Here is a 12826-nt window from a genome sequence, read left to right as displayed (position 1 = left end):
AATTTAAAGAAGTTTTCCAATTCTGTGAAGAAAGTCAATGGTAGCTTGATGGGGATAACATTGAATCTATAAATTACTTTGGGCAGTATGGCCATTTTCATGATATTGATTATTCCTATCCATGAGCATGGAATGTTTTTCCATTAGTTTGTGTCTTCTCTTATTTCCTTGAGCAGTGGTTTGTAGTTCTCTTTGAAGAGTTCCTTTACATCCCTTGTGAGTTGTATTCCTAGGTATTTTATTCTCTTTGTAGCAGTTGTGAATGGGAGTTCATTCATGATTTGGCTCTCTGTTTGTCTATTAATTGTGTATAGGAATACTTGTGATTTTTGCACATTGATTTTGTATCCTGAAACTGCTGAAGTTGCTTATCAGCTTAAGGAGATTTTGGGCTGAGATGATGGGGTTTTCTAAATATACAATCATGTAATCTGCAAACAGAGACAATTTGACTTCTTCTTTTCCTAATTGAATACAGTTTATTTCTTTCTCTTGTCTGATTGCCCTGGCCAGAGCTTCCAATGCTGTGTTGAATAGGAGTGGTGAGGGTGGGCATCCTTGTCTGGTGCAGGTTTGCAAAGGGAATGCTTCCAGTTTTTGCTCATTCGGTATGATATTGGCTGTGGGTTTGTCATACATAACTCTTATGATTTTGAGATAAGTTCTATCAATGCCTAGTTTATTGAGAGTTTTCAGCATGAAGTGCTGTTGAATTTTGTTGAAGGCCTTTTCTGCATCTGAGATAATCATGTGTTTTTTGTGGTTGGTTCTGTTTATGTGATGCATTACATTTATTGATTTGCGTATGTTGAACTAGCCTTGCATCCCAGGGATGAAGCTGATTTGACCATGGTGGATCAAATGACAACATTTGTATATCAATACTAATCTTCTATTTGAGGGATGGCCAAGTTATTTTCTGTGCTCCTTTGTATTTCTGTCCTGCTACCATCATCTGATTAGGAGCAACTCAAGTTATCTGTGGATTCTTAATAGTAGCTGATCAGTAGTTGAAGAAAGAAAAATATACTAAAAGCCTTTAATCTGATACAAACAGAACTAGTAGTTGGTTGTTTAATTTAAAAGTTAGTCAAAGTAGAAAATAATTTTAAAAGATACATGTTTTAAACATTTTAATTTAGCCTAAATATACATAAATTTCCTAGTCTGTTGATGGAAGGCCTTTTCAAGAAAGTCAGTGTAAACCAGACTTACAATACATTGTTTCTGTTTTCCAATTTTACCTTCACTAATGGTGAAACAAGAACTCGAAGCAATATGAATGTAGGAATCTAGATCTTTGTTATTTTTTCAACTTTTGCCAATCTTGTCACCCACATTAAATCAACAGGAATTTAATTTAGTAACTCACATTTATTAAGATTTTCTAAAACATTTGTTTAGTTTTCTGATAAACAATAGTGCTTTCCCTTTTTACACTCATGTTTCATCAGTTTAAATATTTGTTTAAATTAGTTATCCTTAATATCAAATCTAGCCAGCAAAACAGGTGTGGGAATCACTCAGAATGGTGGGAGCCCAAGGCTTTGATCATACTGAAGAGTACCACCAGTTGGTGTGGAAAGCGCTGGGCACCCAGCTGGCTGGTTTACAGTGAGAGTGACAGCACTAGATCATTCGGTGCATTGTTTATGGGAGGTATGGTGAAGAAGCTTTTTACTATTCAGTGAAGGAAGAACTAGAAAAACAAAGAAATGAGAAGAGAAGAAAAATATGAGCAAAGCAAAAATAATAATAATAATGTTTAGACCAAGACAAAAATATAGATGTGTGATTTGCTGAATAAAGGAAAAATATGAGCAGGATGAGAAGACAGAGATAAAGATACACATACATGAAAGAAAAAGTAATTCCTAGCTGAACACTTAAGGGAAAAATGTTAACGTTGATTAAACTGGGATTGAATATAGTGGAAATTTATGTCAGTAAATCACCCTGATATATTGATTGAGCGGGAGCATAGGGTGTCCTAGGCCCCCTTGCAGTCATTGTTCAGGGACGGTTAAGTAACTAGTGGAAAATCTATTTCAGATCACATACCACCTGTTTTATAAGGTGGGCACTGGACATGCTTTACTGTGATTGATGGCTCTTCAGGTAAATGATTTCTTGTTTGATTATTGGAGATTTCAAACTTGTTCTCCCATGATATTGACAAGTGAGGAGGACTTGTGACAAAGGAGCCCATCCAAGACATGTTCCTTGTTGCTCATCATTTCCAGATGAACTGTTAAGACTCCTCCTTCTAATTCTCTTCTTTCCTTTATCCCAAGCCTCAGTGGGTCCCTTGTCTTTACCTAGACATAATTGGCTCTATAAAGTATTTGGGGGAGGCTTTAGGCAGAAATTGAGTGCAGCCTCGTCTGGTTGTAAAGTTCCCTGACACCTTGACCATGAATTGGAGAGAACAGAATTATAGCTCCATCGTTGGCCCGCTCTTATGCTGAGAAATGCATTTCCTGTTGAAACGGCCATGGGGTAGCACATGCTGAGGATTGCAGTAAGGAAATATGCTACCTTTTGTTGCAAGACAGCCCCATATAATGTGTTAAACACATACTTCTCATTTATCTGGACATTTCTTCGGAAGTAAATGTCTCTGAATTGGAAGCCAGATACTCTAAGAAGCTATGGAGTTTTTTGCAGATCCCAAGGGTATCATTTAGAAAATTATTGCTTTAGGGTCCGGGAACAGCGGTACACGCCTGTAATCCTAGTACTTTGGGAGGCCAAGGAGGTCAGGAGTTTGAGACCAGCCTGGCCAACATGGTGAAACTCTGTCTCTACCAAAAAACACACACTAAATTAACTGGGCATGGTGGCGTGCAACTGTAATCGCATCTACTCAGGAGGCTGAGGCACAAGAATCATATGAACCCAGGAGTCGGAGGTTGCACTGAGCCAAGAGCGTGCCACTGCACTCCGGCCTGGGCGACAGAGCAAGACTCTGTCGCAAAAAAAAAAAAAAAAAAAAAAAAAAAAAAAAAAAAAAAAAAGAAGAAAAAGGGAAAAAAAGAAAATCATTGCTTTAGATGGTTGAGAAAAAGTGTGTAATATATATGTAATGCTAGAAAGGATCTAGTTTGTTATATGTGTGTAATTTTGTTAATTCTTTACTGTTCTGACATATATCAGATTTTGATGTGTTTGTGGAAAAACTGAAAATGTCAGCTAGCTATTAGGAAATTGCTCACTTTGGGAACTGCTCATTTCCTTCCTTCAGCAGTGAAGATGAATCCGATGCCTGAATATGACCCTTGACCTTTAACTGAAAGAATTAAAAAAAAATCAATCTAGCCAAAGGAGTTTAGCCTGGGATGGGATGTTTGTAGCTGCCACCTTGTGGGAGCTACATTCCACCTGCCGTGTGAACTTTTAAAAAGTTGATGATTTATATGGTTTACTGTATCCCCAAAACATCCTTACTTTCTCTCTTCCTGTCAACCCCAATACTTCTGCTCCCTTTCAGGGCAGTCTACTTTGTTCGGCATAAAGAATCCCGGCAGAGGTTTGCCATGAAGAAGATTAATAAACAGAACCTCATCCTTCGAAACCAGATCCAGCAGGCCTTTGTGGAGCGGGATATCCTGACTTTTGCAGAAAACCCCTTTGTTGTCAGCATGTATTGCTCCTTTGAAACAAGGCGCCACTTGTGCATGGTCATGGAATATGTGGAAGGTATATCAGTATCTGACACGGAGAACATGACACCTGTACCCAGAAATTCCTTGCTTATTTGTGTTGTTGAAGCTTTCTGTATTTGTGCCACATAATGGCTGTATCCACCTAGGAACTAAAGCCCAGGCAAATGAGATGGCTGTATTCCCAGTCATTATCTTCTGATAATTGCTTGTAAAGTGCCTGCTCTACTATAACAAAGGGAAAATTAGTGCTATCTGGAAAAAGGTTGTTTATCTTTTTTAATAGTTTTTAATCCTAACTACCTCCTCTCAGTTGGTCATTAAAGTTGGAATATAGGTGATGGGATTTTTTTCTACTTATTTTTATTACGTATCATAAAAGTACTCATCACAATTAGTCTTACAGAAAGAAATATATATTCTTTTCAGTCTATGGTATGAAATAAAATGGAAAAGGAGGTACATTCAAGAAAATGAAGCCAGTCTTCCTGATTTTTGCTTTTTTTCTTTCTTTCTTTAGAGGTTAGTGGACTACCTTTTCAATGCTCCAAGTAATCTTATTTCCATCAATTTTACATTAAGTTTCTGAGTTCAAGTGACCATGACTTGTTGACATAAAGTTAATAAGATGAATAGATCAGTAACAATTTCAAAGCATCTAATTTAAGCTGTTGTCATTGAACAGAATCCCAAAACTATAAAACTCAAACATTAGATATCCTTTTAGTTTAACCTTTCCATTTCATAGATGAGCGAAATAAAGTCCAAGAAAGGAAGACTTACTAGATAGAGTGGTAGATAAAAGACAAAAACGTAGTTTGCCTTATTTTCATCTAATGTTCTTTCTACCACACCAATATTTTGCTTTTTTAACCTCTGTTGTAGTTATCTTAACAAAAACAATAACTAACATTTATCACACATTTAGTATGTGATATGTGTAGGGCAATATCCTAAGTTCTTTATATAGATTATCTCATTTAATTCTCATAAGAATTCTAACAAAGATGACATTGTTACCATCCTCGTATTACGGATGAAGGAACCAAGAGTAGTTTGCCTAGGATGTCTCAGCTTGTAAGAGGCAGAGCTAGAATTTGGACTCAGGTAGCCTGATTCTAGAATCCATGTTTTATGCTGGTATATTTTAAATTGTTACCATGATCCTAAAATTATGCTAGCAGTTCTTTAAAGTACAGTTTCACTTCAGAGCCAAACCTTCTCTCTTATGAATACTACTTCTTAAATAAAAATCTGTATTTTCTGCATACCATGTCTTAGTTAGAAACATGACAGGTTCACACACAGACTCCAGTTGTGACTATGATATGCTGTGTCTATGGGTAGAAATTATTTCACCTTGAAATTCTGCAGTCTAAACTGATTTTCTCCATTAAGCCTTGATCCTATAGCTACTAACTCTTTTTCCTGTGTTATAGGGGGAGACTGTGCTACTTTAATGAAAAACATGGGTCCTCTCCCTGTTGATATGGCCAGAATGTACTTTGCCGAGACGGTCTTGGCCTTGGAATATTTACATAATTACGGAATTGTACACAGGGATTTGAAACCAGACAAGTATGTACACAAATGAAATATATATCTTCTTTTGCCCAGTACAAAGTTCTTGTATATTTATAAAGATGTTTCCTTTTAATGCAATGTTCATTTTTAAATTCTTCCATAATGTCCAAAATAAGTTGTTTTAACAGTATATATGGTAATTTGTATGTAAATCTTTAAAGGATATTCTTATGTGAAGTTCAGGAAACTCATAGAAAAGAGGATACAATGCATATGTGTGTGTGTGTATATATATATATAAATACATATATATAAATACTTTAAGTTCTGGGATACATATGCAGAATGTGCAGGTTTGTTACATAGGTATACACATGCCATGGTGGTTTGCTGCACCCATCAACCCATCATCTACATTAGGTGTTTCTCCTAATGTTATCCCTTCCCTAGTTCCCCACGCCCCACAATGCTTATATTAATAATTTATCAGTCGGGCGCGGTGGCTCACATCTGTAATCCTAGCACTGTGGAAGGCTGAAGCGGGCAGATCACGAGGTTAGGAGATCGAGATCATCCTGGCTAACGTGGTGAAACCCCATCTCTACTAAAAATATAAAATAATTAGCTGGATGTGATGGCGGGCCCGTAGTCCCAGCTACTCGGGAGGCTGAGGCAGGAGAATGGCGTGAACCCGGGAGGCAGAGGTTGCAGTGAGCCAAGATCGCGCCACTGCACTCCAGCCTTGGTGACAGAATGAGACCCCGTCTCAAAAAAAAAAAAAAAACAAACTTACCAGCAACAAGAGAAAAAGATAATCATAAAGCCAGAGTTAATTTTTTTAAGTTTTTTTTTTTTAATGATGTAAATGTGATAATGGCTTCATAGAACGCTACTAGTTGTTTTCTGGATAGTTTCTTTATTTGGTGCCATACTTAGATTACCTTTTCCTACTCCAAGATGAAGTGCTTGATATTACATTCTGTTTTACTCACAATTTAATTTTTTAGTAATTTTTAATTTACGTGGAATTGATTTTGCTGTCTGATTTGAGATACAGATAAATGACTAGCTATTCATCTTGACACCATTTATTAAATATTTCATGCTTTATCTACTAATTTGAGATGCCTCTAAAAACATTACATATTAATATGTAAAGACTTTAAGTGTGCTGAAAAGTTTATGATAAAGTTGACTCATGCTTATTCTACAAAATTTGAAAAATTCAGCAACAAAAAAGAGAAAAAAATTCATCCTCATTATTACCAAAGACAACTATAACATTTTGGGATATTTCCATCCAGTAACTTTTTAAAAAAATCCCTCTATTCTTTTAATTTTTAAATTACTATAATACTGTATATACTATTTAAACTTTTTATTTTCCCACTTAAAATGAAAAGTTTTAAATATATTTAATTGCAGATTCTTTGCATGTGTAAGAAATACAGGTTTTGTGCTTAATGAGTAGAAATTTAAATTAGAGATGGAAGTTGAAATCTGAAACAATATTTTTCTTTTTCTTTTTTTTTTTTTTTTATCTTGTGTCTCATTTGTATCACAAATGGGTTGCTTAGTTCCTGGTATATGCCCTTTCTTTTTCATTTTCTTAATGTGAAAATGGAAAGGGATCAGAGTTTCATACTTGAATTTTTCCAGAAGTTTCAAAGTGTTATAAATGATGCTGTATGTGGCTGCTCCAACGAAGATTAGCTACGCCTTGTCTCTAGCCCTCCCTTGTGAATTACGCTCAGCTGCTAGATGGAAGTATTTGACATCTTTGTGTGACTTCATCTCTTTCCAGGCTGGGTTTTGTAATAAGCTTGATGCCCATATATTAAATAGTCTTAGAAATTGATGGGGGTAGGGGGGAAATGAAAATAGATAACCAGCTTATAAAGTGAATATTGTGTCATATGTCCTTCTGCCTCATAGCTTGTTGGTTACCTCCATGGGGCACATAAAGCTGACAGATTTTGGATTATCTAAGGTGGGACTAATGAGCATGACTACCAACCTTTATGAGGGTCATATTGAGAAGGATGCTCGAGAGTTCCTGGATAAACAGGTAAGCTTGGGTGCCATTTAGTTTATTGAGAAATACAAAGTATGGTATTGCCAGTGAAGTTCAGAATCAACTTGTGTGGGCTATCTTCACATTAGTGCTGGTGGTTTAGATGTCTGTATAAACCTTACATTTAATAAAGTGCAAATTGCTTCCATTTTTCTCCCTGGGCCTCTTTGAACTGTCTGCTCCCTCTACATTCCTCTCCCAACTTTGTGGTCTATTAGCAAGACGAACGATCTAATTGCACACAAGTGAGACTGTGAGAGAGACAAATGGAAAACTGTTTTTGTAAGGAATTCAGGAGTCTCAGTAGAGTACTTGTGAAACTCATGATGCACTGTACCATCACGGGTGCTAAATCCAAGCCACGGCCCATTTCCCTTTAAGCATGCCTCATTACCATGTGCCCACAATCTGTTCATTGTAAAGTTACTTAAGGTAAACACAGCTCAACTGTCATTGCTTTTATGAAATAACCTGTGTGTGAATGTATTTTGGTCATATAGATACTAAAACTCTCTCTGACAATGACAAACTTAAAAATGCATTATTATTTTAAATTTAAGGATTATAAGTGGTTTTAATATTGTATAATAGGTAAAACTACCAAACAGGGTCAGATTCTCAATTTGAAAGTAAACATTACATATAATTTAACATTAGAGCAGAACTGTAAACTTCCCATCTTTGGTAATAATTCTTTGCCTTGGTATTTTAAATACTTTTTTATACTTGTTGCTCTTAAGTTCTTTGTCCATGTGATTCCATGTGGTTGAGCAGGTGCATTCTGGGCAAAATAATTGGTGACTAGCCATCTTGCTCATTTTAATTCATGTCTAATATTCCAATTATTCAAATATTGCAATTATCTTTTAGGTCTGCGGCACACCTGAATACATTGCACCAGAAGTGATTCTGAGGCAGGGTTATGGAAAGCCGGTGGATTGGTGGGCCATGGGGATTATCCTCTATGAATTTCTGGTTGGATGCGTGCCCTTCTTTGGGGATACTCCAGAAGAGCTATTTGGACAAGTCATCAGTGGTAAATATCATCAGGAGTTATCTTTAAGTCACTGTTGGGAAGCAGCTATTTAATGTAAATCTGTTGAGTGTCACAGTTTTTACTACTAAAATGTTAACCTTTATCAAACAGTTGAGCCAACGAATTAAAAGAACTCACTCATCAAAGCATATAACTGACATTCTTAATCTCAAGAGAGCACTTTTTGTTGAAAACTGATCTGAAGAAATTACGTTAACATAGAATTTGGAAATGTACTAGCAACAAAACCATTTTTTATCGTGTGCTTTTTCTGCAAAGGAAATTGGTGTGGGATTTACAGGCAATTTAATTGCCGTCCAGTCTTCCTTTCCATGATAGGAAAGTTGCACCACGGAAGAAAAGGTTAATGTGGGTAACATTTACATAAATGGGGAAAATGGCTAATGGCATAATGAAGAAATTAACAAAAATGTAATAAACCCTAAAACAAATGTCTACCAAATAATAAATGATGAGAATGGGAAAGCAGCAAATTGAATCCACAGATTGTTAATGATTTCATTGGTAGTTGTTATGGTGTAATGTTATTTCTGTAACAGCTGTTCATCTTTCATTTAAAATTCAATAACTTTCAGATCTTAACCTGGCAAGCTGACCCTAACTATTGTAGGTGGCCTGTGGCAAAACTAAATGATAATTAAATAGGGTGTATCACTACCCTACCTGCCGATTTTATAAATTTCCCTGGAACAGATCAGAAAGGTCTCTCTTCTTGAAAGTTTGTCAGGCGTCACTGACATCTTTATCAGCCATCTTTGGTCTATTTGGACTGTGTTTACAAGGTCCAGCAGTGGAAGTAGGGGAAAAAATCATTTTGCATGTGAGGCTGCTTTATCACAGCAATCTTTTCTATCATTGACTTTGCAAGCCAGGCATATTTGTAAACTTGAACAAAGCAGATTTGTGAATTGCCTGCAGTGTATGACCCCTTTATACAGTATCTGAGCTGTTTATGGATTTATAACTAGGCTGTTTTCTGATATACTAAGGCCTGAATGGCAAAGGGAATCAACTGTTTAATTAACACAAACAGCAAATGCTGGCTTTGTTCTTGATGCCTTACGGCTCAGATGCATATTCATGTTGTATTTTCCAAATCAGATTTAAACTGCAGCAGAGGAAGCTAGAGGCAGGCACACACAGAAATAACTCATGTTTTTATTGCATTTCCGTACACACAAGCACGCACACCTATCTTCAGGTAAACTCCTTCAGAATGAGAATGTATTCTTAATATTTATGACAGATTTTAAATACTTCCATTACTATGATTACTTTGTGTTGTTTTTTTTCTTCTTCTTCAGTCTTAGCACTTTGACCTTTTTTGTTTATTTGTTTCCGGAAATAGTTATTTTTGCAAAATTACTTCTTGTTTCTTAGAGCTGAAGAACTCTATGGCTGTGGCCAAATTCTCAGTTGAGGAAATTAAGAGAGAAAAATCTTACCCTGAGATAATCCCTGGATGGATATATTAGCCACCTGAAATGGGAGTGTTTAGAGTTTCTATTATTTTGAGTCTTTTAATAACTAGACAGGCAACTTTTTGGAAGCCAATTCTTTGAAAGAAAAATGAATTTAAAAAGCAAATGAAAGACCTACTTATTGAAATATTCTCTTCCTACCTTGTAAAAAATCTGTGCTACTTATGTCTTATAAAATAATGCTTCTCAAACATGACTGTGTTTAGGAATCGACTGAAGATCTTGTTGAAATGCAGACTCTGATTTAGTAGGTCTGGAGTGGGCCTGACATTCTGCCTTTCTGACAAATTCCCAGGGGATGACCATGTTGCTGGGACCTGGACCCTCTTGTGAACAATACGGTTATAAACAACTTTTCTTCCTTCTAGATGAGATCAACTGGCCTGAGAAGGATGAGGCACCCCCACCTGATGCCCAGGATCTGATTACCTTACTCCTCAGGCAGAATCCCCTGGAGAGGCTGGGAACAGGTTAGAGCCCATGTGTTTTAATTTTGCTAATATGCAAGAAATAATGTCTACATGGAGCGCTCTGAAGCTTTTGTTGTTGTTTTGCTTTTGCATAGGCAACATCTGTTAGTTGATGTAGAACATGACTGCAACACTTTATAGCAATAATATTTTGGATTTTGTTTCCTGATTCAAAGCAGTGTGTACACTAAGAGGGTTGGTTGGTTGTCTTTGTTTTTTGTTGTTTTTGTGTTTGGCAAAGCAGAAATTATGCTTAATTTGTTTCAATAAATAAAGCTTCTCTGGAAGAAAACCTCAAAGGCACATGTAACTCTTCTGTCCTGAAAAGCATGCATCTTAACTAACTTGAAACACAGGATTCGCTATTTGGAACTCTTTTTGTTTTTGTCTTTAAATATACATCCCCATACGGATTTGACCCAGCATGTTACTATCCATAGACTTTGAAATGGGTTATCAGTACTTGGACTAATTACTAGAAATGAGTGCCTGGGGTTGAACCATGCTGTCCTGTCACAGTGATCAGCACAGTGATGAGCACCATGACCCAAGAAAGCGAATTAAAAACCACTGCCTTTCAGGATTAACAAGATAGTAGATTTGCTTCTTGCTGATAATTTTTTCTGACTGTTCTGCCAGCATTTTATTCCCTTTTCTTCTCTGTATTCTGAATAGACAGACGTAGCGATCCCAGTATAGAGTCCCAGTCTGCCCGAGTATGTGAATTTATGTAGATGAGACTAAATATTAAATATAAATGCACATAGTCTAGCCAGCCTCCATAATTTTCATCAGTGAAAAGTGTTGGCTTGATGGATTATTTACTCTGAGCTGTTTCATTCTACCCCCATTTTAATAGAAATAACAGAAAATACTGAAGAAATCATTTTCTCCCCCATTTTTTTCCAAGACAAAAATTTGAAACAGCTACAAATATTTATTGTATAGTATTCTCCACATTCACCCACCGATTCTCCTATTGGAGGTCTCTGTTCTTACCTAAGTGTAGACGAAGGCAGTGCTACTAGAGTTTATGATAATGCGTTATAGCAAGGGTCAGCAAGCTACAGCCAGATTTGTCCCACAGCCTGGTATTGTAAATAAAGCTTTACTGAAACACCTGCACATCCCACTCATTTAGGTATTGTATGGCTGCTTTCATGCTACAAGGACAGAGTTAGGTAGTCATGACAGACCGTATGCCATGCAAAGACTAAAATGTGTACTGTTTTGCCTTTTACACAAAAGCTTTGCAGACCCTGCATTAGAGAATCCAAAAAGGCTTAAAATTAGGGCTTCACTAGAAAACTTCTTTTAGTTGAGCCTCTCACTAGAGCACCTTGTGCCTTTTTTACTTTTTTCAGTGGGTGAGTGGACTTTTAACCTGAAAACCCAATATAAATTGAGGTTGATGGCATAAACTCCACAGTCAGCTAACCTGAGTTTAAATCTCAGCTGTATGACCCTGGACAGGTTACTTCTTTTTCTAGTGCTCATCTCCTCATTTGTAAAAAGGAAATGTTTGAAGTGCTACCTCATAGGATTATTATAAAGATAAAAACAGATCATTCTAGGGAAGAGGAGGCATTCTGCTGGATGGCTTTTTAAAACATTTCCTCCAGAGTCATCTGCCTCATTAACAACAGTTTTATCTTAAAATTATTTTCTAAGTTCATAAACTGACATGATTTCTTATTCTGTTATGAATGCATACTGCCCTAGTCCTTCAATCAGCCCATAATATGTGTTTTTTGTTTGGTTTTTGGTTGGTGGGTGGGTGGGGTGGTTTGTTTGTTTGTTTATTTATTTAGAGATGGCATCTCACTCTGTCACCCCAGCTGGAGTGCAGTGGTGTGATCTTGGCCCACTGCAACCTCCGCCTCCCAGGTTCAAGTGATTCTCATGCCTAAGCCTCCCGAGTAGCTGGGACCACAAGTGCATGCCACCATGCCCAGCTACTTTTTGTATTTTTAGTAGAGATGGGGTTTTGCCATGTTGGCCAGGCTGGTCTTGAACTCCTGGCCTCAACTGATCCACCCACCTTGGCCTCCCAAAGTGCTGAGATTACAGCCTTATGAGCCATCGTGCCTGGCTCCATCATATATGTTTTAATCCCTGTTACCTGAGGTCAGGTGTAGAATTTTCCACTTGTGGTGTCATATTGGTGCTCAAAAAGTTTCAGATTTTGGAGCATTTCAGATTTAAAATTTTCAGACCAAGGATGTTCAGCCTGTATTCTGCCCCGTATTTACTCCTCCAGGAAAACTTGGATTCTTGTTTGGGCTTCATTTAACTAGACAAGGATGTGATAATGATCAGCATCTCTGTGTTTATAAATCATAGGCTGCAAGTTACTTCTCTGCACATTTTCTCGTTGACTGCTACTTTCAGTCTTTTTAGGGTTTGACAGTTTGAAGAACGAATCTCCTAACAGAAACCCAGAAGAGACATTTAAAAGACCCTACCCAAGCTCTTAGAATTGTCAAGTGCTTGCCAAACAGGCCAGTCCAACATGACAGGTCCCAGTAGGGCCCAGAGCCTGAGGCTGAGAATCCCGC

General features: G+C 37.1%; 1 protein-coding gene across 6 annotated transcripts in view; it reads left to right on the top strand.

Moving 5' to 3' along the window:
- The window catches only part of MAST4 (microtubule associated serine/threonine kinase family member 4), a 579655-nt gene that overhangs the window by 534994 nt on the left and 31835 nt on the right, over positions 1-12826 (top strand). For all 6 annotated transcript variants that reach the window (XM_073014718.1, XM_007974205.3, XM_073014721.1 and 3 more), the window contains 5 exons: positions 3491-3699; positions 5102-5240; positions 7122-7254; positions 8131-8296; positions 10167-10268. In XM_073014718.1, coding sequence (XP_072870819.1) covers positions 3491-3699; positions 5102-5240; positions 7122-7254; positions 8131-8296; positions 10167-10268 — 749 coding nt within the window. The remainder of the gene's footprint in view (positions 1-3490; positions 3700-5101; positions 5241-7121; positions 7255-8130; positions 8297-10166; positions 10269-12826) is intronic.

Source organism: Chlorocebus sabaeus, chromosome 4, assembly GCF_047675955.1.
Source record: "Chlorocebus sabaeus isolate Y175 chromosome 4, mChlSab1.0.hap1, whole genome shotgun sequence".
Classification (NCBI taxonomy): domain Eukaryota; kingdom Metazoa; phylum Chordata; class Mammalia; order Primates; family Cercopithecidae; genus Chlorocebus; species Chlorocebus sabaeus.
Note: the sequence above shows the minus strand (reverse complement) of the source record. Positions and strands in the feature narration are given on the sequence as shown.